Below are 25,049 nucleotides of genomic sequence, written 5' to 3'. Positions count from 1 at the left end.
TGCCGCACGCACGTCTAAATACGAACTGAACGCAGCACGCAGCCTGCCAAAAGGACATGCCATCGCCTAAACTAAGCTACCTCAGTCGCCGTCGCCATCGCCGTCGCCATCGCTGTCGCTGCCTCTGGCGTTGTTTCTGTTACCATCGCTGCTTTCGTCGTTTGACTCCAGCCGAATAACGGGATGCTGCAACTTTAGCTTCCTTCTGCAAAGAGAGCAAGAGAGCGAACTGGAGAGAAAAGCTCATTCTCATCTCAGAGCATGTGGTGAATTACGTCGACTCTACACTGAACACTATTATGGTAGCATAACCTTTTATGATATATTGCATTTTTTATTATTATTTTATTACAATTTAAATTCTGATATGTAAAAGAATGAAATACTATCTAAAAAATATTTGTATTGCTGTTGAAAATTATAGAACTAGAATTCTATTTAATGGCCATTAATGAATATTAACTTGGTGAAATATTCAACAGTATCAAGAGCCGTGATAATATTGTCAACTGTCCGTCTGTCTGCACTAATACATTTATATCAATATTATGGTCATATATATATATATTATGGTCATAATTCTGGCTACAAAAACAATAACAAATTTTAATTTTAAACGATATCATTGCTGACTAAACTTGGTATTGATTTTAGAAAGAATTTAAAATGGCGCTACACAGTTACTGATGTCGGCAAATGCTATGTTAAATTTGACAGCTCTGTTATTTAGCACACGACTTTTATGTTAATTTAATATTTCTATATTGCGACTAAAGTAGTAACTATTTTAGTTCTTTCTTAAATGATAATTATTAAGCAAGTTTCTCAAAGTCTCAAAGGCTGTACAAAATATTCCAAAAGAAAAACTTTGAGTTGCAAATTAAAGAATTTTTTGACAATTACAGAATTGCAAAGGATTCATTGAGTGAGTTCGACAAAAAATACATAGATATAAATCATGAAGCGGCAAAACAGAGAATATACAAGTGTTGCTAAGTATGCCAATGGCATTGACAATTGTAACTGAAATCAATTTCAAAAACACAACAGATTGCAATAAGTATGTTTAATGAATCGCGAGAGATATGCGAGCAGATGTGTATGTAAATAAGGAAGCTTTGCATACGTGAATCAGAGATGTGAGCGAAAAACCAATCAAAAAGAACAGCACCGCGATACGCAGGTGGTTATTCTTATTAGCAAATGCGACAACTTTTAATAAATGCTGCTGCGGGCTGCTGACATCAATTGGTAGGACGGGCCCATAAAGCACACGTACACAATTCAGTCTGATAGCATAGGCCATTCTAATCAAATGTGTGTACGTGTGTGTGTTTTGCCAAGTGGCGGAAGCGGCAGTTTTCTCACAACGCGTTTAACATGCGGCCAATCAGAAAAGATAAACACAGCTCTGTTAAGTGTTAACATTGCCAGCAGACCAAATGTCAACAGAGCCGCAAAGGCGAAACAAGTGCATGTAATTAAAAACAGCAGAATCTCGTGCTCGCATTCACGATCACGATCACGATCACAAGCTCATGCTCACTCGCTCTCCCTCTCTCGCTCTCACGATTCACGAGTGTCGCGACCCGATCGTTTTTGGCAACAGCGAAGCGAAGCGACGAGCGATCGTCGTCGTAACTTGAACTGTTATCAGCATAGCGAGCAGAAAAAGGCTAAAATAATTGTAGTTTTAGCGCGTTTTGAATCTTCAAAAACACCTTTGTTGCATTCAACTTGAGTTAGTTGCGATTTTAACGGCGACTCGCGCGCATCATCGGCGGTAACTTGATTTTTTGGCATTGAAGTACGTCGGCTCCTAGTGGCTGCATGCCAGTCAGTGCATCTCAAACTGTAATAGTTTTAGTAGTCCATTCGAAGTGCAAGTGCTAGTTGGTGCCTTGAACTAAACGTTTAATCTACTGCAATAAGACCGTTATCGGCTTCGGATTATTAAAGATCTGCACAATCTTCAAATCATTTACCTTCGACGTGATACCGAACACTTGGCAATTGTTGTGATGACAGAAGCGTATTCTTTTATCTGTGGATCGTAAACTGTTTACAAGCAATGGAAGCGTCTAAAAGAACAAGTAAGGAACTGCAATTCGACGAACAGATACTCTATCTATACTATGAGATAATGAAAATACGCATAATAGTATTACGTTGCACGTTAAGCCGCCTTAGTTTATTACCTGATAAACGACCTGATTAAAAAACTCACAGCTGTTACTAAACTCTTTTTGTGCGCTTTAGAATAACTATGAAAAGATTTAGCATGATAATGACATTTCAAGTTTATCAGAATGATTTCATCATATGATTATTAAAAAATGATTAATGAACCGAAATCAATCATCTTAACATTGAAACGCATGAAAATATTTGCTTTAACGAATCCAACAAAAAAAAGTCACTAAATATATATTCGAATATCTTTAATCTTCTTATAAGAATTATTTATAAACAGACTGAAACCAATCATCTTTATATTCCATGAAAAATTTGGTGATATTTCCTATAACGAATCTGACAAAAAAGATCATTGACCAAACTAAATTTCTCATTGTTCTTCATTGAATGTTTAAAATTTTTGTAATTATTTCCGCAATACTTATATATACGAATGCCTTAAATCTTACCTCAATTATAAAATAATTTTCATGCACCCCAATTGAAAGTTGTCGGTCAACAATTTAAGCTGGAATTCGCAGTAACTTGGTTTAAACCCGTTGATAGAATGGTTTCTCAATATGACTTAATCGCACATTTATTGCGTGTATCAAAAATAATTTTTGTCAAAACATTTAAAAACCAACGTTTAATTTCAATTAACATAAACAAATTCAGGCACGCAAAAACCAGCTACAAATTATGATTTTGTCGTTTTTTTTTGTTTGCTTGTTTTGTTTGTTTGTTTGCTAAGTTTTTGTTCACATATCAACGATGTGTTGTTGCCTGCAGGTCAGCACGTAACTTGGCTTACAATTAGTGGCTACTTTTGTGGTCAAGGTCCAAGCATTAATTATATTTGTTTCTGTTCTCTGACATTCACGTCGATCGATGTGTAATTTTGTTTACAACATCAAAGAGCTCGACTTTGATTGAAAGAAACTGCAACCGGATTTGGAGTAGGGGATTCCCTGAGCGTGGTCTGAAATCAAAACAAGATCTCGACCCTGGAATTCCCAAGAACTTAAAAAACTCAATTCTTTATGTGGCTCATCGCTTTAAGTGACTCGTTCTTACTCTCTCATCAAGCGAACTGATTATAAAACGAACATTTTAATAGATAATTGTAAAATGATACATTATGAATTTCAGGATGTATCAAAGTGTGATACATCTAATGCGTAAGCAGGGGGTTTCCCATTAAAAATAGCAACATTATTTACACACTTGAGGTAAAAGCAATATAGCTACTATGAATACAAAAATATACAACATTTTCACATCGTTAAGCAGCTTAAAATCTTCCACTCTTTGCGGCTCTTCCGCTGACGCTGCGTTCAGTTTTATTTCTCAACCTAACTCAACAAAACTCGCAGCAGGCCAATAGTAAAAAATGCGGCCAAATGACGGATCTGAATAATTGAATTGCCGCATTGTACAAATTAACGATTCACAAAAAAAAATTTAAAGAGATAAAAAGTCAACAATAAATCAAAATAAAACTCAAACTCCAACACACAAAATACCCTCACTTACACTACATAAGTGTGTGTAGGTATTAATAAAAAAGGAAAAAGATTTTGAGCAAACGTGATGCTCAAAGATGCTGACAAATTTCGATTACGCAACTTTGTTTGATTAAATGTTTGACCTGCCATTTGCATAACTTTTGTGATTGAAAATAAAACTGAACAAAAAACATAAAGAAGTATCGTTATAGCTGGTTTCAAAGTAAATCCCCTCATTAAGCGAAAAATTATTTAAGGGGTATGTTATAAAAACAGTTAAATTTCGCATATTAATATGCAAATAACTATGCATAAATAACTATTTCCGAAATCAGTCGTTATGATATGCAAAGAATTTTTTCTATAAATATATATTTTAAAATCATTATTAATCCGCTAAATTTGTACCAGATGACACACAATTTTTTTTGATAATTAACATATGACCTATTTAACATACTGATTTACTGATTCGGTTTAAGTTGAAAACAAAATTAAGAATTTTCCAGCTCTTTATTTAAAAGTAGTGAGATTCTTACTACTCATTTGGAATAAAAGCAAAACAGTGCATTGTTATTCCTAAAATATATCAAATTAATATACCGCAAAAATACAAAAATATACCGAATGCTATATTTGGTTTATTTCTATAGTAATACATTCAAAATATACCATACAGTACAAAATATACCACATTGTCAGCTAAGTTTTTCCGATACAAAAGTATTTCTTTCATGCCTTCTACAATTTTTATCCGATCACAAGCAAATTCTCATGAATCACAAAAACTGTAGTTATTATTGTATGTACCAAAACTCGACACAAGCATAGATTTATCCCTTATAGTCTCTGAGATTCTGTGTTTCTTACAAACGGACGAACAGACAGTCTGGCAGACATGGCTATATCGTCTCAGCTGTTGATGTTGATCAAGAATACTATATATATACTTTATGGAGTCGAAGATAGATCCCTCCCTGTGACATACATTTCCTGGAGACACAATTATGGGTAGCGTTACTAGATTTATTAAAATATCTTTCATTAAATAGAAAATCATGTAAATATTTCAGTCTTTATAATTTGCATAAAAGCAAATGAATGTTTTTCGTGCACATCGTAGAGAATGCCCTTAAATGAGATCAAGTGTTATTAACTGTGAAACGATGACAGCATCAATTGATCAAGTTTCTTTACATTAACGCCCGCAAATTGATCGGAAATGCCTCTGGCTAACACATATCGTGACACAATTATAATAAAACGTTTTGAAAAGGGAAAGTATAACGAACAATATTCTAATACGCGTTGACAGACTATCAGATACCCAGCACTGAAATCTGGAATGTATTAGCAACAAATTAAGATAAGATGAAACACAAAATAGATACAATGATTTCATTAATTATTGTTACCCACGTCATAATAACAATTAGTGGATTCTCGCGTGAGCACTTGACTAAAAATCATTCAACTGTTAATCTGGAAACACCCGAGTAATTCTGGGTATTATGAAAATGTGATTTCCAAAATGTTTCTAAGCAGAAAACGCTACCAAAAGGTGTGAATTACAGCCAATACTCATCGTTTAATAGAAGGTGATTTTTATTTAATCGCTTAATATGCAAACTAGAGACAATGATAATACCGAGAAGTCATCGAGTAACTGACCAACGTAACAATTCAACGTGACTTGTAAAGCAAAACGCATCGCGGAATGCTTCAGACATTACGCAAAATATACATGATAATCAAAGTGAGATTGCCTTTCAGTCCGATAAACAATTGCAGCCACTTAATTAGACATTTAGTCATGGTTGACAGCAATAACACAAAAAAATAAAACAAGTAAGAAAGTTACACTCGAGTGTGTTCGACTGTGAGATACCCGCTACCTACCTTGAATAAAAGTAAAACTGCGCTATAATATTCTTCAAATATACCAAATCAATATACTGAAATATGCCGAAGGCTGTATTTGGTATATTGTTTTATTCTACATATACCACAAAGGGTAAAATATACCACATTGAATTTTCTATGGGTGGCATGTTTAATCACAAAAAGTTCACACACTTGACGTTCACACTTCGTTTATACCCTGTGGACAACAGTTTAGAAAAATATATATATTTATTAAATGTACACAATCTTACATCAATTTGTTATGATTCATTTAACTGTCAATTTCTATCTAGATTGATTGATTTATTTCGATATTTTCTAGTTCACATCCTTCTGACTCTAAAGCTGGAAAACACTTAATTGATTCATTAGCTTAGATCCGGGTACTTCGATCGAAACCTACAAATATAATTAGCGAATGTATTGATGGTATTATTCAATTTTAAATGTATGTTCATATTTGTGTTCGTTGTTGTTGCTTTATTTAATGAACTGCCACTTAATTCGTAATTAACGGAAGTACGTTGGCTTCAGCCAGTCCTTGGCCAAAAACATAAATCTTTAAGTCACTTTAAGTGTTGCCAACAATAAGAACAAGATAGAAGCGCGCAAAAATGGCAGGAAAAACTAAGTGGCAGTGGCCCAAGACGGAATAAAAGAAGGCGCAGAGGTTTTTATATGAAAAATTCTTGATCCAATTTTTATGTTTGCTCTGCTGTTTTTCCTCCTCTTCGCTGTTTCGCTTTTCATAATTTATGCGCAGTTTTCCTGATACGCTTTGTGTGAATAGGCTCTGCTGCCTGTCCGTCTTCTCTGGGCAATGGTCCACCACCAGTTGCCACTTGCCACTTGCCACATGCCGCTTGCCGCTTGGCAGTTACTCCTCCCGACATTCATCTCCAAGTCCAGCTCCGGCTCAAGCTTCTCAGCGTCCGTTGACGTACGTGACTGTTGGCCATTGCACTCCATGTGTGTGTGTGAGTGTGGTTGTGTGTATGTTTTGAAGAACAGAGTGCTAATTAATTAAATTTGTACGTGCGTTGCGTGTGGGCCAACGTTGACTTGCTGGCAATGTGCTGATAGAGCGAACCTAGCAGTTGGCCTATCATCTGGCCGGGACAACGGGGCGTATGGGCAATACTCGCATTAACAGGCAACCGTAAATCATACTTAAATAAAAATACAATCTATGTTTGTTTTTTTCTGTCTGTCTGTGGGCACCCAACAATATTGTATTGCCTGGGTAAAGGGCTAAGTATTCCCAACATTTCGGCCAAGTCGCACTACAACAAATATTGCTGTCTTAGCTATTGCTAAAACAATTTACAGAGAGGTGGTAAAATAACATGGTTTATTCTTTTTTCTACACTTTGATTATATAAAACATTATTAAAGTAAAGACCACACCAAATAATTATATTCTTAGCAAAATAATACAGTACAATAATCATTTCTCTTTCATATATTTTAATCCTTTTTTGCTAATGATGACAATAAATTTATTATGTGAAATATATTAACATTCAATGCAAATATTAATTATAAAATCTATGCAATTATACAGCATAATTAAAGCATTGAAATTGTCAATTTTTAATACACATACAAAATAAATAAACTTCAAAGTTTAACAAAAATACGAAAAATCGCTAACCAAAAATTGCAGCAACGTTGTTATTCTATGCAATTATCTTATTCAATCTATACATAGTAATTTTATCACACAATTAGAAAAGTTGTTCATTCAATGGATGTAATAACCTATAAATAATTCATAAACTAATTATAATTTAATTTTATTTTTCCGAACCCCAAACTAATATCCAACATTTTCAGACTAATTTACAGCCAATTGAAATATAGTAAAAACAACAGAAAGACGATAAGCAAACAACTATTAAAGCTGAAATTTCCGCAAACAATTTTTTGGAGCACACGAAAACAATAGCAATAACCACAAGGAAAATAAAAGTAAACCATAATTATGACAAAATGAGCGTAACAACAACAACAAAAACAACAGCAGCAGCAACAGGAACAACAACATTAAGACAACAACAACAACATTTTATGAAGAGCAAAAACTGTTCCAGCCAAAACATGAAAACCAACAACAAACTTAGCAGACCTTGCAACTTAACAGCACCTGTCCTGTTTGTCTGCACTCTTCTGTTATCTTTAGAGCGACACACAACAGTGGCCAGTGGCTTGCAAACTGTACAAAAGGCATCGCCAGCGGGTGAGTTGTTTGTTTTTATTATATTATTTCAGGTAATTGAGGCGAGAGAATTGAGTGCACATTTTTACAGAATTGAGAATTCATAACAAGAAGGAGCCGCAATAGTAATTATTTATTTACTTTGGTAGTGCGTATCTCAAACTGGTTTTCTAATAAGCAGCACAATGACGCCTTGGCCAGTGGCTTCAAAACTGCCAAAGAGTCACCAGTTGACAGCTGTTAAATATACAGTTAGCGCAACCTAGCTTCTGTTCGTTTGCTGTTAGTTGCTGTTAGTATGCCAAGCATATGGCACCACAAACTTTAAGCATTCAAATTAGTTATTCGCGAAACATCATCACACTTCGTTTAAGCCAAACAAAATTCATAATCGTTGGGCGTGTGAAAAACGTAACCAACAATTAACAGTTCCGACTGCTGACTGCTGACCTTGGCCAACATGGACTGTGTGGGGGCTGACTTAGCATAAATGTTAATTGAAAACAATGCAAATATGTATGTAATGATTGACATCGACTGCTAAAAATACGTTCGCTGCCAATTTGCGCAAGTACTTACGGACTCACATGTAAAATTATAAATACTAAATCAACAGGCAATCATAATAATGGTCATAACGAAGCAATCAATGTGTGAAGATTGCTTGTCAATAATAAAAACCGCATTTATCGACGAGCAGACAATAAGCCTGGCTAACAGCATAGTTTTATTGCTAAAATTGGCATTATGTAAATACTTCATTCATATGCCAGACAAGTGCTGCTCTCTTCATATTTGAAGTGTATTTTTAGCCACAAGCTTAACGTATTGACCAGGCTAAGCAGAATGATGCGTTACTACTTTTAATGACTTTGATAATTCGCTAGGCATGCACTTGAAAATACTTCGTACTACTTATTGAATAGTTAAGTCTCATTGCGATTAAACTATCTGTAAGTCTTCATCTAAAACGATTAATTCTTCATTAATTTTTTATGACTAGTGATTATAAAAATCCAAAAACGTTCAACACATTCTGACAATCAGTTTTTCGTTTACTTTACAATACCCTAAATTATTTCCAAGCCAAGAGCATATCGAACAGTGCAGTCGCTACGTGCTTATCAGGCTGGTAATCGTTAAATCCTGATATCGTGTACGCTCGTAAATTTAATGATTCTTTAATGTACAAATACTTCGAATTAATAGATTGTTTCTACTAGTACACTCGATGATAGTTACAGCAATGATTAACATTCAAATACCCTATTAAAGAGCATCGCGAAGTCGCTTTAAAGATTTCCATTATTTTTACAGTTTGAAAATGTGTGTGATTGGTATTGTAATTATAATTGTTTATATTTATTTAATTCTTTTCTTTCGGCCTTGTTGTTTGACCAAGTTAAGTCACTTTTATAGCAAAGCTTTATTGGGCCAGTTGCGGCTTCTTTGTTGAATTGGTAACGTGTTAGGAACGCAGACAGTCAGGCGGGATAAGTGAGCTGGAAGTAATTTATTTGATCATAAAATGGTTTAAACTTTAATCGTTTGATAAAGTGTGTACACAATGAGAATCCACAATACTCACATGCTGTAGTTAGGGTATCTGCATGTCCGGTTCACTACGCGTGTACTCAACTGATAAACATTTATTGGGTCGAAATTCTAGGGTATTTTGCTGCTGCTAATCAAATTTCATAGTTATACTATGTTGCCAAGTTGGTTCAAACACCTCAGTAAACAACAATTAGCAGTTTGTATTGTGCATTTGTGAAGTAATAATAATAACACATATTTTCACTTACCATACACAATACATATATGGAGTATATGACTTCATACCTGTATTTATATATATATTTTTAGAACATATTTTAGTAACAGAGTTATAAATTAAACTGTGCGAATTAGTTGAAAAGATTCAAGCGCGTGACTTTTACGCAAAGAACACAAACAAAAAGTTTGTTACTGCTTCGTTATTATTTGCTTTGCTCTTTGTCTCTAAGTACACTTGACTTTATTAAACAATTATGATCATCATTTGTTAATTAAATAAACAATTCATAAAAACACGTGCGCGACGACAACTTCAACGATTTCTCAAGTGTGCAAGCGAATAAAAGCTGAGTGCTTTGTAACGCCACGGGAACTTTAATAGCTTCTGTTAATTATTTAAGTAAAATTTAAGCACCCTAGGCGAGCTTAATTGATAATTAATTCATATGCGTTCATTGCAGGCATCACACATTGTGAGTACCAGGAACACAACAACACCTATCGCAAGGAGCAGGGCGCTGTCTGGTTTGATGCACAGGACAATTGTCTGGTTTACAGCTGTGCCGCAGGAGTCGGAAATGAGCCACAAGCTCACATTGTCGTCACACCGATTGACTGCAGTGAATTCTACTGCGATGTGGTGGGTACTCAGTTCATTTCAAGCATATAATTAATGTGGAAAGTTATTCGCATCGAAAGACATTCCAATGGCAAACAGCAGTCAAAAATAATGAATAGATAGCGAACTCATCTGAGGCGGATTTAAATATTTATAATTCAAGAATATATTCAGGTTTGGAAAGTGGAAAGACCGTCGTCAAGCCATTCATTTGATATCGTTAATCATAATTATCAGTACATTTGAGTTTTGGGAATGGATAAAAAAATGAATTCAGAAGGTAACCCATTGCAGAAATCTTTACTATTTACTATAGAGCCATTATTATCAAATCTATTTATTGCAGTATTAATTTGAATCCGGTAAAATTCTTCTAAAAAATATTAGTTGTTTTTATTTTATAGTTACCGTTATTCTTAGTTGTTTAAATTATATTATGAACATTTGGAGATGTAACTAACGATTATATGAATTTTGACGAAAAATGTACTCGTCAATACTATTTCTGTATATTTGTATTTTCTAATCTGCCGCTACATTGTATTAATAGAAAATTGGTTTTTTATATTCAAACCATTTTACAGCACTGTTAAATTTAACGCATAACAGTGCTCTGTTAATAAAATGTTGTTATGAGACAAAAGGTGAATGCTACAAAACTTGTATTGCTTCTCAGTGGAGGCTTGCCATAAAATTTATAGAGATTTTATATTGTGCGCGATCAACAGACAAATAACTTTATTTACATAAGTATGTAGATTTGATTTTCAACAAAATTCTCATCAAATAAACATTTGATTTTTGTCCAATAAAGATAGAACAAATTTTTTAAGATATATTATTACCAGAATTGAAATACGAAATAATTTAGTACTTTCGTGCATTAAAGTTGTTGATTATTCAATTCGTTTGAATATGGGCATTTCTCAAAGTCGCGAACGTACGTTCGTACGAGATTAATTCAAAAAATAACATCGAAAACAAACGTTTCCTGAAACTTTTTTTTTACTCTTCGATAGCATTTGTTTAGCTCTTTGCTTAATGTAAATTATGGGGCTTATCGATTTTTAATTTTCATAATATTGTCAAAAAACATGCGGTCGCGAACGTACGCAAAATGGAAGTCGAATTTGGCTTAATGCAGTAAAATGCAAAACTCTGCGAATTGAGACGGAATACTTTAAAGAAATGACTTTACTTTTAAAGTAGAATCATGTTGCTTTCTATTAAGTCTACTCCCAAGAAAATATCTCCATTTATTTATTTTAATTTAATTAAGTTCCGGTCGCGAACGTACGGTCGCGAACGTACGATTTTTCCATGAGGTTTTTTTTATTAAATTTTTATTTTTACCACAACTTTTTTTTATTAATAACTTCATATTTCATAAAAACAAACGGATTTAACTCAATTAAATGCGTCTAATAACATTTAAAACAAAAAATACATTTTTATTAAATATGAAATATGTACTGAAATTTATTAATAGCAAGAAAAAAATGTAATAAATAATAAGTAATAACTAACAAGTAATAAGTAACTGCAAACGACATAGTTTTCAAAAACAAAAACAAAAAAAAAATTTTTTTTTTTTAAATCCATGCGACGCTAGTAAAAATCGACATATGCTTATAGGTAAGGTCGCGAACGTACGCTACTTTGACAATCAATAAAAAGATTGGTTTGAGTAACCCCAACGATTTTTATATTTAAAATATATATACCAAAATAACTTAACACGCGAAGTTTCATTCACCTGCTTGCACTTAGTGCGAAGCAATTACAATAAAATGATGTTTTCGGTCGCGAACGTACGATTTGAACATAGATAGGAAGCAAAATAAAAATTAACAGTTAATTGAACATTTTTTCGCTCACTTTGCATTTTTTATCTTATTATTGGATTGCTATTAAGAGATTTGGTAGAAAAAATGTAAACATATCTTATGTTTTTCTTGTGAAATAATTAATCAAAAAAATGCATATAAAAGTAGCTAAATGTGAAAAAATTACATTTTTTCAGTTTGCAGGCAAATTTTTTTATAAAAACAACGGAGATATGCTACGGATCCATTGTATTATGAAAATTTGGATATTTCTTTATGACATTATACAAAAAAATACGATGAATGTGAAGATTTTTTTTTTCGGTCGTGGTTTACCTTTCTTTGAGAATTGCCCATATACAAAATTTACATCTCAAACGAATGCAACGAACGAAGGCATAAAAAGTCAATAAATATTTGCAATCAATTCAAGTATTTCACATAAAAAAGACGAGTAAGTTGGCAATTAACTTAAATATGATCCACAGGCAGCTGAATTGTTAATTTGGAATGCATACATAGAGTATATGTACATATATTTTTTATTATTAATTTCACCCACTGAATGATGGAATCAATTACAGGGCACCGAGCTGCGCAAAACTCCAGGCAGCTGTTGTGGCGAATGTGTGCGCACCCATTGCCAGCACAACAACACCCTGTATGCGGTGGGAGAGGCGTGGCACAATGATGCGGACTGCACATTGCTGGAGTGCAATCGTCTGGACAATGGAGAGATTACCATTGACAGCTATAAGCGCAACTGTCGACCCATTGATCCTCAGTGTCCATCGTGGCGCATCGAGAGAAACAACTGTTGTCCCGTCTGTCGCCCGCTGGCAACGTCGCGAGTCGAACAGTTGGACGATGACACAAATAGTCCAGAAGATATCTGGACAGCCGAATGGTATCGCCAGCATCCGTGTCGGCGTGATTGCCAAGCGGATGCGCCACCCATGACCTGTCACTACACATTTGTGGTCGAATGGTATCAGACGTTCTCGAAGGCCTGCTTCGACTGTCCCCTCAATCTCACCGACTGCTCACGGCCGCACTGCATCATGGGCGATGGCCTGCAACGCAGTATTACCGTTGTGAATCGCATGATGCCGGGCCCAGCGATTGAGGTGTGCGAGGGCGATCAGATCGTCGTAGATGTGAAGAACAATCTGCTGGGCGAGAGCACCACCATTCACTGGCACGGTCTCCATCAGAAGTCGACGCCCTACATGGATGGTGTGCCGCACATTACTCAGTGCCCCATTTCGCCACATGCCACCTTTCGTTACAGTTTTCCTGCGGACAATTCCGGCACGCATTTCTGGCATTCGCACACAGGAATGCAGCGAGGCGATGGCGTCTTTGGCTCACTGATAGTGCGACGGCCAAAGAACTCAGATCCTCATGGTGGACTCTATGATTTCGACCTCAGCGAGCATGTTCTGGTTGTCCAGGATTGGATTCACGAACCGGGTGCCAGCATTTTTGCGTTCCATCATCATTCGAGTGGCGACAACAAGCCGCACAATATTCTCATCAATGGACGGGGTCGATACTACAATCGTATTTGGGCAGACATGAAGAGACAACATCGTATGGCCTCGCAAGCTCAGGTGGCGCCACCAATTCTAATGCCATTAAACCTTGGTGCGGCCCAGAGTGAGGAGAATACAGATGACCCATCCATAAACAGCTCTGAAAGTGATGATCAAGGTAAGAATATTAGTTAATTTTATTTATTTATTTTCCAATGAAATTAATTTAGCTGTTTGCGTTTGCTTAGCTGCCTGAATATTTAAATGCATCGCTCAAATAGACGCACTAGATTCTGTTAGCTGCAAATTTACAATTTAATTCGCAGTAAAGTTGCCCAATTATGTCTAATATACATATATACATATTGTTTTTCCTGGAATAATTAATTACTACAACGTTCAGTTTTTCGAAATAAAATATTATATCAATTTTTCTAGCTGCCTCTTAACTCCTCGGTAAGATACTTACCTCCTCTCTCTCCAAATTGTGTTAGATGCAGCTTTAGGATAGCGACCTTTTAAATCGAAAGCAAAAATGATAATCACGTGTATAAATGAAATAAGCACGAATTATTTTTTGAAAATTATGCTCTAGCTAAACTCTCTATTTTCCCTTATATGTTGAACCTAACTTTAAATAAGGAAATTTGTATTCCTTTGCCGGCAAGAAATGTATGTAACATGCATAAGAAGGCATCTCCGACCCTACAAAGTATATACATATATTCTTGATCAACGTCAACAGCGGATACGATCTTGCCATGTCCGTCTGTCTTTCTGTCTGTCCGTCTGTCCGTATGAACACCTATTTCTCAGAGACTATAAGAGATAGAGCTATAACTTATGGGGTCGTAAAGAAACATATTTCTATCTCTTATAGTCTCTGAGATCTAGGTTTTCATACGGACAGACGGACATGGCTAGATCGCCTTGGCTGTTGACGCTAATCACGAATTTATATACTTTATACATAGGTCCCGAGATGCCTCCTTCTTCCTGTTATATACATTTCCTACCGGCACAAAGTTACAATACCCTTCTATACAATGGGTAGCGAGTATAAACAGGGGCTCAGAATGTATACAAACTTTAACTTTAAAAATGCTGATTGCAATACTGTCGGGCAGAATATCTGAGCACTGCCGCGGATAAGTTAAGGTCCAAGATTCGGCAAAAAGAAATACTGAATGCTGATATTTTCTACTTGTATACCATTTATTTATTGGACCCACACATTCGGCATCACTTAGTCAACTAACTCTTACTCTCTCTGCTAACGGATCTACTAATTGTGAGACAGCGAGCAGCACAATTGAAAATATTGCTTAAGCTAGTTTTTCACACTTGACCACACGATATTTAAAAGCATTTCTATTCCTCGTTTCTTCGCTTCTAACATTCCTAGTTTGAAAGCTAAAGTCTTCATTTCCATGCACTCTGAAAATTTGGTTGGCATCGAATAAAAATCTTCGAAGTCACAATAAATTTTTGTTTTTATTCAAAATGTTCACGATATATCTTTCTTGATTGCTTAAATAATTGTCATTATTTGGTTATAGGTCTAATCATCATTTGAGCAAATTTCATGGGAGGCCCTTTCCATTCGTTCCAATCCATGCTTCCAATATCCTTATCTGTATCGGTATATGCGTAACGTCCGTTTAAATTACTGAAATTTAATTCAATTATATCGATTTTATTATTATCAATAATAACAAATTATTACCTCCAATAGCAACCGTTATTTTTAAACCACCAGCCAGAATTATATTTTTTAGCGCAATAGTTGGAGACACTATGATGAAATTTATTTACTGTTGAAAACGTTTCATTTTTGTGGTTTCTCAAAGCATCACCAGCATTTCCTGAATATATTCCCAGTTCTTCTAACTTATAAAACTCTGTCTCGTTGCCAATGACAAAGTTATTGTATCTGGCATATCGTGTTTCATGTTCGAAGTCCCCAAGGAGTATATACAATTCATGAGGTTGAGATTGTGTTAGCAAGTGAAGTTTCTCAAGCCCAAGGAAGAATTCTCCACTTAGATCTCCAAAACCATTTTTGTAATCAGACCACGTTCGATTGAAGTCGACGCTGCCATCTTTTCGTCGTTGTATTACAGTCCATCCAGTTCCAGCTTCAATCCAATTCGATTCACATGAAACTATGAATGGCTGAGCATCGGGGAGTGTGATCACATGAATACCCGTCATTTTGCGGAGACAGCTTGACACATTGGTATTTAAATTTTCAGATTTGGTTATTTTGTTATCTTTCGACTGAATTTCTGATTTCAGATTGGATAATTGCATCTGAAACTGGTCAATAAGTTTTTGTTGATTTTGATTGTGAGTTTTGAACGATGTACTCAAATTTTCACAAAGATTTTGTTGATTACGATTACGCCTTTGACACGATTCATAGAATCTTGACTTAAGTTCCGATTGCATTTTATATTCATCAATAAGTTTCTGTTGATTTCGGGCGTGACTTTCACTTAACTGAATCGATTTGTTTTGCTGCTCCAGTTGCATATCTTTAGATTTCATCAATTCATTTAAGTTTTTTATTGTTTCGGCTTGCACCTTTATTGTTTGCTGCAATTTGTTCTGTTCCTGTGTCATTGTTCTAATCGTATTTACGTATTGAAGAAGCGGCTTTACAACTTGATAGCAATAGGTACTGCATTGATCATCCAATTCTTTTGAGCCTGTAGGACACTGAATGATATAATCATAATTTTCAAAATTCATTTCAATATATATTTTTATTAAGATTCATACCGAACTATTAACATGATATGCTATTAGCAATATTAAGAATAAATTCGCTTGAATAATATTCATTTTTATTTTTCGCTCCGATTTGTTTCACAAGTAAACGGTAACTAAAAGCTTTTAATTCTCAAATGTTGATAGAAATCACTTGTTGTTATATGTATATTTATTTCCAAATCACATTTCGCTCATATGGATTAGATTAACTTAGTTGTTGTTGTTGTTGTTGTTGTTGTTATTCTTTGTTTTTCTATTGATAGTTGTTTTAATTTATATATTATATTTCATTAAACTGTCTGTATAGTGTGAACAAATGTTTGAGTAATTATAATCACTTCCCATAGGGTATATTATAAAATTGTGCCGGCAGGAAATGTATGTAACAGACCCTATAAAGTATATATAGTCTTGATCAGCGTCAACAGCCGAGGCGATCTAGCCAGTCTATTTAGTCTGTCTTTCCGTATGAACACCTAGATCTCAGAGACTATGATAGAAGAGATAGAGCTATAATTTTCCACAGCATTTGTTATGTTTGCACTCAGATAAAGTTTGTTTTAAATTTTTGACACGTCCACTTCCTACCCCGCAAGTCGACAAAATTTTGGTATATACAACTATATATAACTATAGTCTTTGTGATTCCTGAAAATAAAAATTGTCGAAGTTATTAAAGAAATACTTTTGAATGGGCGAAAACGCCTAATTACTAGGTGTCTTAGTTACTTTGGCTGACAAAATGGATAGCGGGTTTGTCAGAGTCGAGTACACTCGACTGTAGCTTAATAACGAAAAAGAAAAGTAGAAAATTTATTTATAATTTTCTAGTTGCTATTGCATTCCATAAAAAACATATATTTATAAAAATAAATCATACATTTCCAATTTCAAGAAAGTGATGTACGTTTTAAGAACTTTAGAATACTTTTAGTTTATATTGTATTGTATAGCTCTATAGTATTGTGTAACTTGAGCGTTTACTTTATTAACATTTTTAATTTTGAATGCAATTGCCCTTAACATCTTTATGGTTTACTCATTATAAGTAAAAGAAAAGAAAAGTTTATTTGCATAGTTATAAATGTAGCCATTTGATCTGTTATAAGCCTTTGGAGCGCAAAATTTCTCCTGCAAGAATTTTTATAGGCTTATTTTAACCTGCAGCTGAAGCTCAAATCCTTCTACGATTATATTACTTGTAATAATAATAATTATTTTTTATATCTTTCCCTGCAATCAGTTGACAAAATAACAACACTAAAGCCAATGGAAACGGAAAGCGAGATAAGGAATGAACCAAGTGAATCAAAACTCGCAGAAATGCCGACCACAAACCAAACATCTGGATCAACGTCCAATGGGACAGCGCATTCAAGGAAGCGTCGATCGAATCTGCATACGATCCCCTTGGAACAAATTCCACATCAGGTGTATCATGTTAGGAGAGGCTTCAGGTATCGGTTTCGCATTGTGAACGCCGAGTACCTCAATTGTCCGATCGTTGTATCCATCGACAATCACACGCTGACGGCGATCAACTCGGATGGCTACGATATCGAGGCCATGGAGGTGGGCTCCATTGTCACCTATTCAGGTGAACGTTTCGATTTCGTGCTCAATGCCAACCAAGAAGTCGACAATTATTGGTTGCGCCTCAAGGGCCTCATGGACTGCAGCGAACGTTTCACATCCGCCTTCCAAGTGGCCATATTGCGCTACGAAGGTGCTCCTGATGAGGAGCCCAGTGCCAAGCTGGGCTATGATCATAATGCCACTGGCATCGAGTTGAATGTGATGAATCGTGGACCTGGCTATGCGGATACCAAGACGGTGGCCGAAATGCGAGCACTTCCCATTTACGACACGATCTCGGGCATCGATGATGACACTTTGAAGCCGGAGGCTGACTACAAGTTCTTTGTGTACTACGATTTCTATCGCAAGGATAATCCTGAATTCCATAATGCTGACTACTACAGCATGGATGCAAATGTGACCCAAACGAATCGTTTGTATACGCCACAGTTGAATCACATCTCCCTAAAGTTCCCCTCGGTTGCGTTGTTGCCACAACGCAATCAACTAACCGATGATTTGTTCTGCAATGAGACTTCGCTGGCGGAGCAGGGCATCGATTGCCGGGAGAAGTTCTGCAAGTGCCACCATGTGCTGCAGGTGCCATTGAAAGCGGTGGTTGAACTGATCATTGTGGACGAAGGCTTCACCTTCTATGCCAATCATCCGTTCCATCTGCACGGTAATGCTTTTAGGGTCATTGGACTCGAGCGTCTCGGCGAGAATGTCACCATAGAGATGGTAAGAAAGAGCAGTAATTCACTAGACATTTCAAATTCTTCAACTCTTACTTCTTTGCAGGTTAAGCAACTCGATCAGTTTAAGCTGCTCAAGCGCAATTTTGAAAACCCGCCTGTGAAGGACACAGTCACCGTGCCCGATGGCGGCTACACAATCATCCGCTTCGAGGCTTACAATCCCGGCTATTGGCTCTTCCATTGCCACATCGAGTTCCATGCTGAGATCGGCATGGCTCTCGTCTTCAAAGTGGGCGACAATGATGAGATGCAACCGATTCCTCGTAACTTCCCCACTTGTGGTGACTATGTGCCTGACTCACGAGCGGATCTGGAGTCGTCATCTACTGCCGATAATCCTGCCAGCTTGCCAACTACTCCCGCTCCCAGTACAGATGCCTCGTCCAGAGTTTTCCACTCGCACTTGCCTTTCATGTACCTTTTGCTCAGCTTATGTTTGCTTTTAGGCTGCCATCGCTGAGCAATAAGTTTAATATTTATGCTATCATGACACTAGCTCAAATTTCACTCACTTTAAGCACTCATGAGCAACAGTTAAGCTTCGGCACACCGAAGATTCAATACTCTTGCAGAGAAGTTTCAATAAGCAATTTAGTTAAGGCCGATTTGAAGACAGCTACAAACTATTCTTGACTTTTCTAAACCAAGACAGATTTTGAAATAAGTTCAAACAAATTTTGTCAGATTTAAAATCCGTGTATGTAAAAACTAAACAATTTATTTGCAAGCAAGATTATTGTTTCTTTTGCAAGAGTTATTTACATTTAACCTTAATTATTATTTAGCCTAAGTTTTACTGTTAAAAGTATTATTCTGCTCATAACTACACTAATACAATTATATATCTCCATGCTTAGACTAGTTTCATGATAACGAAAACATAAACATCTGTGATTGTCTAAAACATTTCAGTAGTTTGTAAGAATTCTAAATGGTTATACAAATAAATTATGAAATTATTTAAATACAAGTACGTTGCTTAAAATGTATAAATAAAGATAGATAGATTAAAAATCTCTGGTTGGGATAAATCGTTTAAAACGTAACTTGTAACTTTTAGTAATTTCTATTACTTAAAGGGTGCTCAAGTCGAGCATTTTTGGCAAAAGATATCCACATCCTGGGTGATAGCTGTGAAACGTCACGAAGAAACACATAAATGCAAGATATTTTAGACGGAGTCAGCATAACTATAACGCTGGACATACATAGAGGATATGCTCCAGAACATCCTTAACTCCGGACTCATTACATTTCCTGCACTGATCACAATTTATGATTCCCAGCTTTACTAGTTAAAATGCCGAGCATTATCTAGCAGTCTTTGCTTTGAAAGCTGCATGACGTACTTGATTAAGTTGATGTTTATTGAAGCACACATCAGCCTAGAAGTTTTACATCAGTTCAGCCAACTTTGCTCCATCGGTGAAGATGTTGAGAGTTTCGTGAGTGCAGAACCCTTCCCGCCAACAACCCTATACATAATTTGTAGATAACACTAACAGAAATAAACAAGACTGAAGAAGCAGCAGTTTGCAAAGGAATGTAATTATTTTAACTCTGTAATTAGGATTAATCATAAAAAACATGAAGTATTGTTATTCGATATGAAGAAAATATAATAATTCGAGTTAGTTACTTTAAGACCATAAAAAATATATTATTATAGCATATTTGAGTTATCCTATCAGAAATGCCATAATTTAATCAGCAAGAAAGTAAGAGTGTGCTGTGTTGACTTAAGATATTGCGATATAAGTGCAATAAAACAGCAATTAGTGTGGGAATGCAAGCTTTATATGATGTCTGGCTCTAAAAACTTTATGATTTATTCTTTTTACCCCGTATCCAACAAATCTTAAAGACAGAAACTCTTTATCAATGACAAATTTTATCATGGATTTTCTGATCTTTTCAGTAAAATGTATTTAAAAAATTAGAACATAGAAGAACCATACGCAATGAAATCAAAAATATTTTAAGCAAACAGAATCGAGATAGTTTTGGGGAACATGACGAAATTTCAGTTAGAATTGCATTATCTAAGCTTCATACTTTGTAATGTAGAAGACGCCGCATATATACATATTTGCGAGTATTTGTAGAATTGGGACCTAGGGCTATATATTGCGATAAGGCATTGAGCAAAACAGACAACGACCTGGGGAGCAATCTTATCTGGAGAAGCACAAAACATTGCAAACACACATCTGGCAGATGCAGATGGTCCGGTCCCGAGACATCGGTTAACAACAATATCAGCGAATGCAATGTGACCTTTGACCCATTGGCACTTTACAGGTCGGTTAAGTCCAGATGCAGTCACAATAATCAGGAATGCATTTCGTGTATTTTGGGGCAGTGAAAGCGAAGCGTATAAAAGACGATGTTGTCGATGGTGGAATGGTCAGTGATCAGTGCGATCAGTTAGTAGCATTGCAAAGAAAGAGGAAACATGTTCGATTGGACTGGTAAGAATGTTGTGTTCGCCGGTGGCTTCAGTGGCATCGGATTCCAGATGATGCACCAGCTGATGCAGCGCGAGAAGCTCAAGATGATGGGTATTGTGCACCGCATGGAGAATGCCGAGATGATGAAGAAGCTGCAGGCGGAGAATCCCAGTGTCAAGGTGGTGTTCATGCAAATGAATCTGATGGATAAGATGTCAATTGAGCAGACGATGAAGAAAATGGGACAGATGATGGGCAACATTGATGTGCTGATCAACTGCGAGGATGTGCTGCTCGACAAGGATGTGGCGACCACAATTGGCGTCAATTTGGTATGATGAAAACTGAATTCAATCGAATAAAAGATTACTCATTATTACTCCCAATCAGACTTCAATGATCTATGTGACGATGATGGCAATGCCGTACATGGACAAGACGCAAATGGGACTCGGCGGCATGGTCATGAATATGTCATCCGTTTATGGGTTGGAACCAGCTCCAGCATTTGCTGTCTATGCTGCTGCCAAACACGGAGTTATGGGCTTCACTCGGTCGATGGCTGACAAGATGATCTACCAGAAAACCGGCGTCATGTTCATGGCCATGTGTCCAGGACTAACCAACACCGAAATGATGATGAACCTGCGCGACAATGTCACCTGGCATCACTCCGAGCAGATGGTGGAGGCCATCGAGAGTGCCAAGCGCCAAATGCCCGAGGAGGCTGCCATGCAGATGATCAAGGGCATGGAGATGATGAAGAATGGCAGCATGTGGATCGTGGACAAGGGTCAGCTGAAGGAAGCCATGCCCCAGATGCACTGGCAAATGTAAACTGACATTGGAATTTGAAATGATTCGAGTAATTCATTTTTATATGCAATAAAGAAAATAATTGTTGTCAATTTTAAAATGCTTGTCTTTTGAAAAGCTTAATGATTATTCAACATTATTTATTATCATAAATTACAGACCGGAATGTTCACATCCGTGACAATAAAAGCTATTAAAAACGTGTATTAATTATAATAAAATTGCATTCCTTTTGCTATTTTTCAATAGTCGAAGTACTTGAAATTGATTGACAAATAAATCAAACATTTACTAAAAGTTCAGAATACTTGAATTATTAATACTGTGATTATAAAAGAACATTTTTCTTTCAAGGCATTTTATATACTACTATTTTAGGATATTTGCTTGATTGAATAGAAATATAATTAACTTCAATGGCATCAAATGCTATTTGTCATTAATTTAGAAACAAACATATTTGTCATATGTTAAGAGTGTTGTACTTTAATTTAATACTAATTATTTATTCGATTCTACTTGAACGATTTTATATTTCATTCAATTATAACATATCTTCGTCATTATACTCAGTACTTTGGTTAATTTCCATACAAGTATCTTAGAGATATATAACCCTAATATCTATAATTTCTTGTTAATCACATTTGCCATTCGCCACCATTTTGGAAAGTCGCGTCTCGAATTCCTGCGCAGTATATGTCAAATTCGTTTTCCAGAACTCGTTCAGGAGCTGTGCTTGACAGCGACCCACAGACATCGTGGAGCGCCAGTCTGCTCCATATTGTGGCTCCGAAGTGTACTCCAATGGGGCATACACCGGAGGCAGCGGGCAGTTGTAGTGTCGCTTGTCAGCTTGGCGATGCTTGTGAGGCAAATGAAGTTGCCGGCAGACGTAGCACTCGAAGCGTTGGAACAGCGAATTTTCCTGACTCTGCTGATCACCTCTCATGCTAAAGCTACGCGTGATTAGCTGAGTTAAAAGTAACTGATTGTCAATCGTGTGACGTCTCAGAACCTTGTGTCCCAGGTAGGAAAAATACTCGGTAGAATTGTCTCCCAACTGCTCTAGGAAAGCGGCCAGCGCACGAGCATTGGGAAAGTCATCTACATAAATTGCGGATTTATTTTTGGGCTGCCAATCCTGTGGAGAAGCAAGTGAAATAATTGAGCAGTCGATAGTTTTGAGTAGAGCTTTTACTTACGCGAATACTTGGGGATCCAAAGTAGATGGGTATAACACCTACAATGAGTGGACGCCAGAACTTTTCGGTGATGTAATCCTCGCACACGCCATTCTCGATGGCAATCATAAACTTATAGTGTGCGAGAAAGCGCAGCAACTCCGGTGAGTACAGATTGTTCAGATAGTCCTTTTGCAGGCTGCATTTAGAAAAAGATATAGAAATTGTAGAAAAAAACTTAACTTTACCATTCTTTGTCTCTTGGAATACCTGATGGAATCCCATATTAACGCTCAGTCATTTTTTTGTTATGTAAGAGCGTGTGTTATGTTTAAAGGGAAATACGAATATCGAGTTTTTGATAATTATTAGAAAGTTGAAGGATTGATCATATTACTAAAAGACAAACTTATAAACAGCAAACTTATAATAGCAAACTTCTGAAACACAGATAAATATAATGGTGTATAAATCTATAAAATTTTCAGATATTTTTGTATTATTTAATGCTTGTACTGATTACAAATCCTTTAAGTACTTGACAATCCAATACACCCTCTTTAATAATGAATGTTTCTAGAATACAAATTGATCCCATATAGAACTATCGCTCACCTCTCAGGCAAATCACGATTGTGCAGACAGCTGCCATATGAGTCCACCTTCATGTGTTTCATCAGTTCTCGCACATAATCCTCCCGGCCCGACATTGTGTTGCAATCGGATTGTAAAAAGACGACCGATGCCAAATCTTTGTTGAACTCAAAGGTCTGCTTGTTCTGGGGGCTCGTATAATAGTCCAACTGGGTGAGATCGCTAGCTTGTGGCAGATATTGTGTGGTCAGTGGCATGCTACTGTATCTGCTAAATGTGGATGTGAAATTGAAGTGTTGTAGGAACTCGTCATAAGGCACATAGGGCACATTGCGTGGCGATTCTTCGTGCAGCAATGCCCAACGATGTCTGTTGCTGCGGGGCATTGGAAAGTCATATGGCTTCATATTCGATCCATAGAACATCACAACCTGAAAATGACAATAATAATAAATGAATTTTCTTTGAATAAATTTGATAACGAATGCAACTGAATTTGCTCATAAGAATTGTTATCAGCAAATTTTAGTGACCCAAGGTATTAAAGTTCCAAGTTCTGGGTCCTTAAGGAAGTGGACAGACAGACAAGTAGACCGACATGTCTATGGTTTTGTTTATCATTGTCAATTCTTATTTCCGCTTTTAGCATACTTACAAGTGACTCTTTCAAACGCTGGCGATTGTTGGTGACGCGACAAGTGCTGAAACCACATTGCCTCGTCTCATCGTAGTTCCAGCTCATGTCTTTCGTCCACCAGAGTATTTCCGGCGTATAATTTCGGATGCTATCCGTCTCACTGTGCGTCACATACCAGTATAATACGAAAACACCGCACAGCCAGATAAGTGAAAAGAGCAGCAACAGTAAACGACGATTTAGCCATGGACGCATCGTTTTGCTTTTACCGTTTCTTAGGGCGTCAAATGTTTTTGCTTTTCCTTTACTATGTTTATTGCTGCTTTACAATGTTGTTGGCAAATTAAGAATTGTAGCATAGCTCAATTCAAATGCAGGCGCGCAACAATTGTGTTCACCAAAAATTGCGGTTGTTCTCCTTAAATGAAAGGCTTCCAGTGCTGTATAACGAAAATAGATCTTGGGGGAATTTTTGTTACGTTACGATTTGACGGCAAAGTCTGTTACACACTAGTCTTACGGCAAAAACTATCGGTAATAGGCTACTTTTGTAATTTGTATATTGTTTATCAAATTAACTGTTTTTACAATATTGAATCAGCTGTTTTAGCTTAACAGCTGATAAAGTAAGCACACGATAGCGCTGCATGACAAACTTCATAATTATAATTTTAAATACATATACAAATTAATGC

General features: G+C 36.2%; 4 protein-coding genes across 4 annotated transcripts; 2 read left to right on the top strand and 2 right to left on the bottom strand.

The window, feature by feature from the left end:
- Positions 1 to 1,746: 1,746 nt before the first annotated feature.
- LOC132793623 (uncharacterized) lies at positions 1,747 to 19,726 on the top strand. Its single transcript, XM_060803634.1, has 6 exons — positions 1,747 to 2,093; positions 7,425 to 7,827; positions 10,044 to 10,222; positions 12,612 to 13,740; positions 17,581 to 18,656; positions 18,717 to 19,726. Exons 2-6 carry the CDS (start codon positions 7,581 to 7,583, stop codon positions 19,131 to 19,133), a joined length of 3,048 nt encoding a protein of 1,015 aa, XP_060659617.1. The 5' UTR covers positions 1,747 to 2,093; positions 7,425 to 7,580; the 3' UTR covers positions 19,134 to 19,726.
- Positions 15,076 to 16,427, bottom strand: LOC132793644 (fibrinogen-like protein 1). The gene is made up of 3 exons (XM_060803655.1): positions 16,347 to 16,427; positions 15,289 to 16,283; positions 15,076 to 15,231 (listed from the first exon to the last, which is right to left on the bottom strand). The coding sequence occupies exons 1-3, from the start codon at positions 16,407 to 16,409 to the stop codon at positions 15,108 to 15,110; spliced, it is 1,182 nt and encodes a 393-aa protein (XP_060659638.1). The 5' UTR covers positions 16,410 to 16,427; the 3' UTR covers positions 15,076 to 15,107.
- Positions 19,727 to 21,128: 1,402 nt separating the features above from the next.
- LOC132797401 (fat body protein 2) lies at positions 21,129 to 22,039 on the top strand. Its single transcript, XM_060809168.1, has 2 exons — positions 21,129 to 21,455; positions 21,514 to 22,039. Exons 1-2 carry the CDS (start codon positions 21,129 to 21,131, stop codon positions 21,958 to 21,960), a joined length of 774 nt encoding a protein of 257 aa, XP_060665151.1. The 3' UTR covers positions 21,961 to 22,039.
- LOC132797397 (alpha-(1,3)-fucosyltransferase B) lies at positions 21,516 to 24,930 on the bottom strand. The gene is made up of 4 exons (XM_060809155.1): positions 24,373 to 24,930; positions 23,739 to 24,148; positions 23,145 to 23,322; positions 21,516 to 23,083 (listed from the first exon to the last, which is right to left on the bottom strand). Exons 1-4 carry the CDS (start codon positions 24,607 to 24,609, stop codon positions 22,577 to 22,579), a joined length of 1,332 nt encoding a protein of 443 aa, XP_060665138.1. The 5' UTR covers positions 24,610 to 24,930; the 3' UTR covers positions 21,516 to 22,576.
- Positions 24,931 to 25,049: the final 119 nt, after the last annotated feature.

This window comes from Drosophila nasuta, chromosome 2L (assembly GCF_023558535.2).
Source record: "Drosophila nasuta strain 15112-1781.00 chromosome 2L, ASM2355853v1, whole genome shotgun sequence".
Classification (NCBI taxonomy): Eukaryota; Metazoa; Arthropoda; class Insecta; order Diptera; family Drosophilidae; genus Drosophila; species Drosophila nasuta.
The sequence above is the reverse complement of the archived record's forward strand: the minus strand, read 5'-3'. Positions and strand labels throughout refer to the sequence as shown.

What these genes read in the sequence shown, in the direction of transcription:
- LOC132793623 (XM_060803634.1), top strand. Translation starts at nt 7,581, where the DNA reads ATGAGCGTAACAACAACAACAAAAACAACAGCAGCAGCAACAGGAACA. An exon ending in ACAAAAGGCATCGCCAGCGG is followed by an intron (nt 7,828 to 10,043) that starts GTGAGTTGTTTG and finishes CGTTCATTGCAG; the next exon opens with GCATCACACATTGTGAGTAC. An exon ending in GTGAATTCTACTGCGATGTG is followed by an intron (nt 10,223 to 12,611) that starts GTGGGTACTCAG and finishes AATCAATTACAG; the next exon opens with GGCACCGAGCTGCGCAAAAC.
- LOC132793644 (XM_060803655.1), bottom strand. Translation starts at nt 16,409, where the DNA reads ATGAATATTATTCAAGCGAATTTATTCTTAATATTGCTAATAGCATAT. An exon ending in CATATCATGTTAATAGTTCG is followed by an intron (nt 16,284 to 16,346) that starts GTATGAATCTTA and finishes TATATCATTCAG; the next exon opens with TGTCCTACAGGCTCAAAAGA. An exon ending in AATAACGGTTGCTATTGGAG is followed by an intron (nt 15,232 to 15,288) that starts GTAATAATTTGT and finishes ATTAAATTTCAG; the next exon opens with TAATTTAAACGGACGTTACG.
- LOC132797401 (XM_060809168.1), top strand. Translation starts at nt 21,129, where the DNA reads ATGTTCGATTGGACTGGTAAGAATGTTGTGTTCGCCGGTGGCTTCAGT. An exon ending in CCACAATTGGCGTCAATTTG is followed by an intron (nt 21,456 to 21,513) that starts GTATGATGAAAA and finishes ACTCCCAATCAG; the next exon opens with ACTTCAATGATCTATGTGAC.
- LOC132797397 (XM_060809155.1), bottom strand. Translation starts at nt 24,609, where the DNA reads ATGCGTCCATGGCTAAATCGTCGTTTACTGTTGCTGCTCTTTTCACTT. An exon ending in AATCGTGATTTGCCTGAGAG is followed by an intron (nt 23,323 to 23,738) that starts GTGAGCGATAGT and finishes TTCTAAATGCAG; the next exon opens with CCTGCAAAAGGACTATCTGA. An exon ending in TTGGATCCCCAAGTATTCGC is followed by an intron (nt 23,084 to 23,144) that starts GTAAGTAAAAGC and finishes GCTTCTCCACAG; the next exon opens with GATTGGCAGCCCAAAAATAA.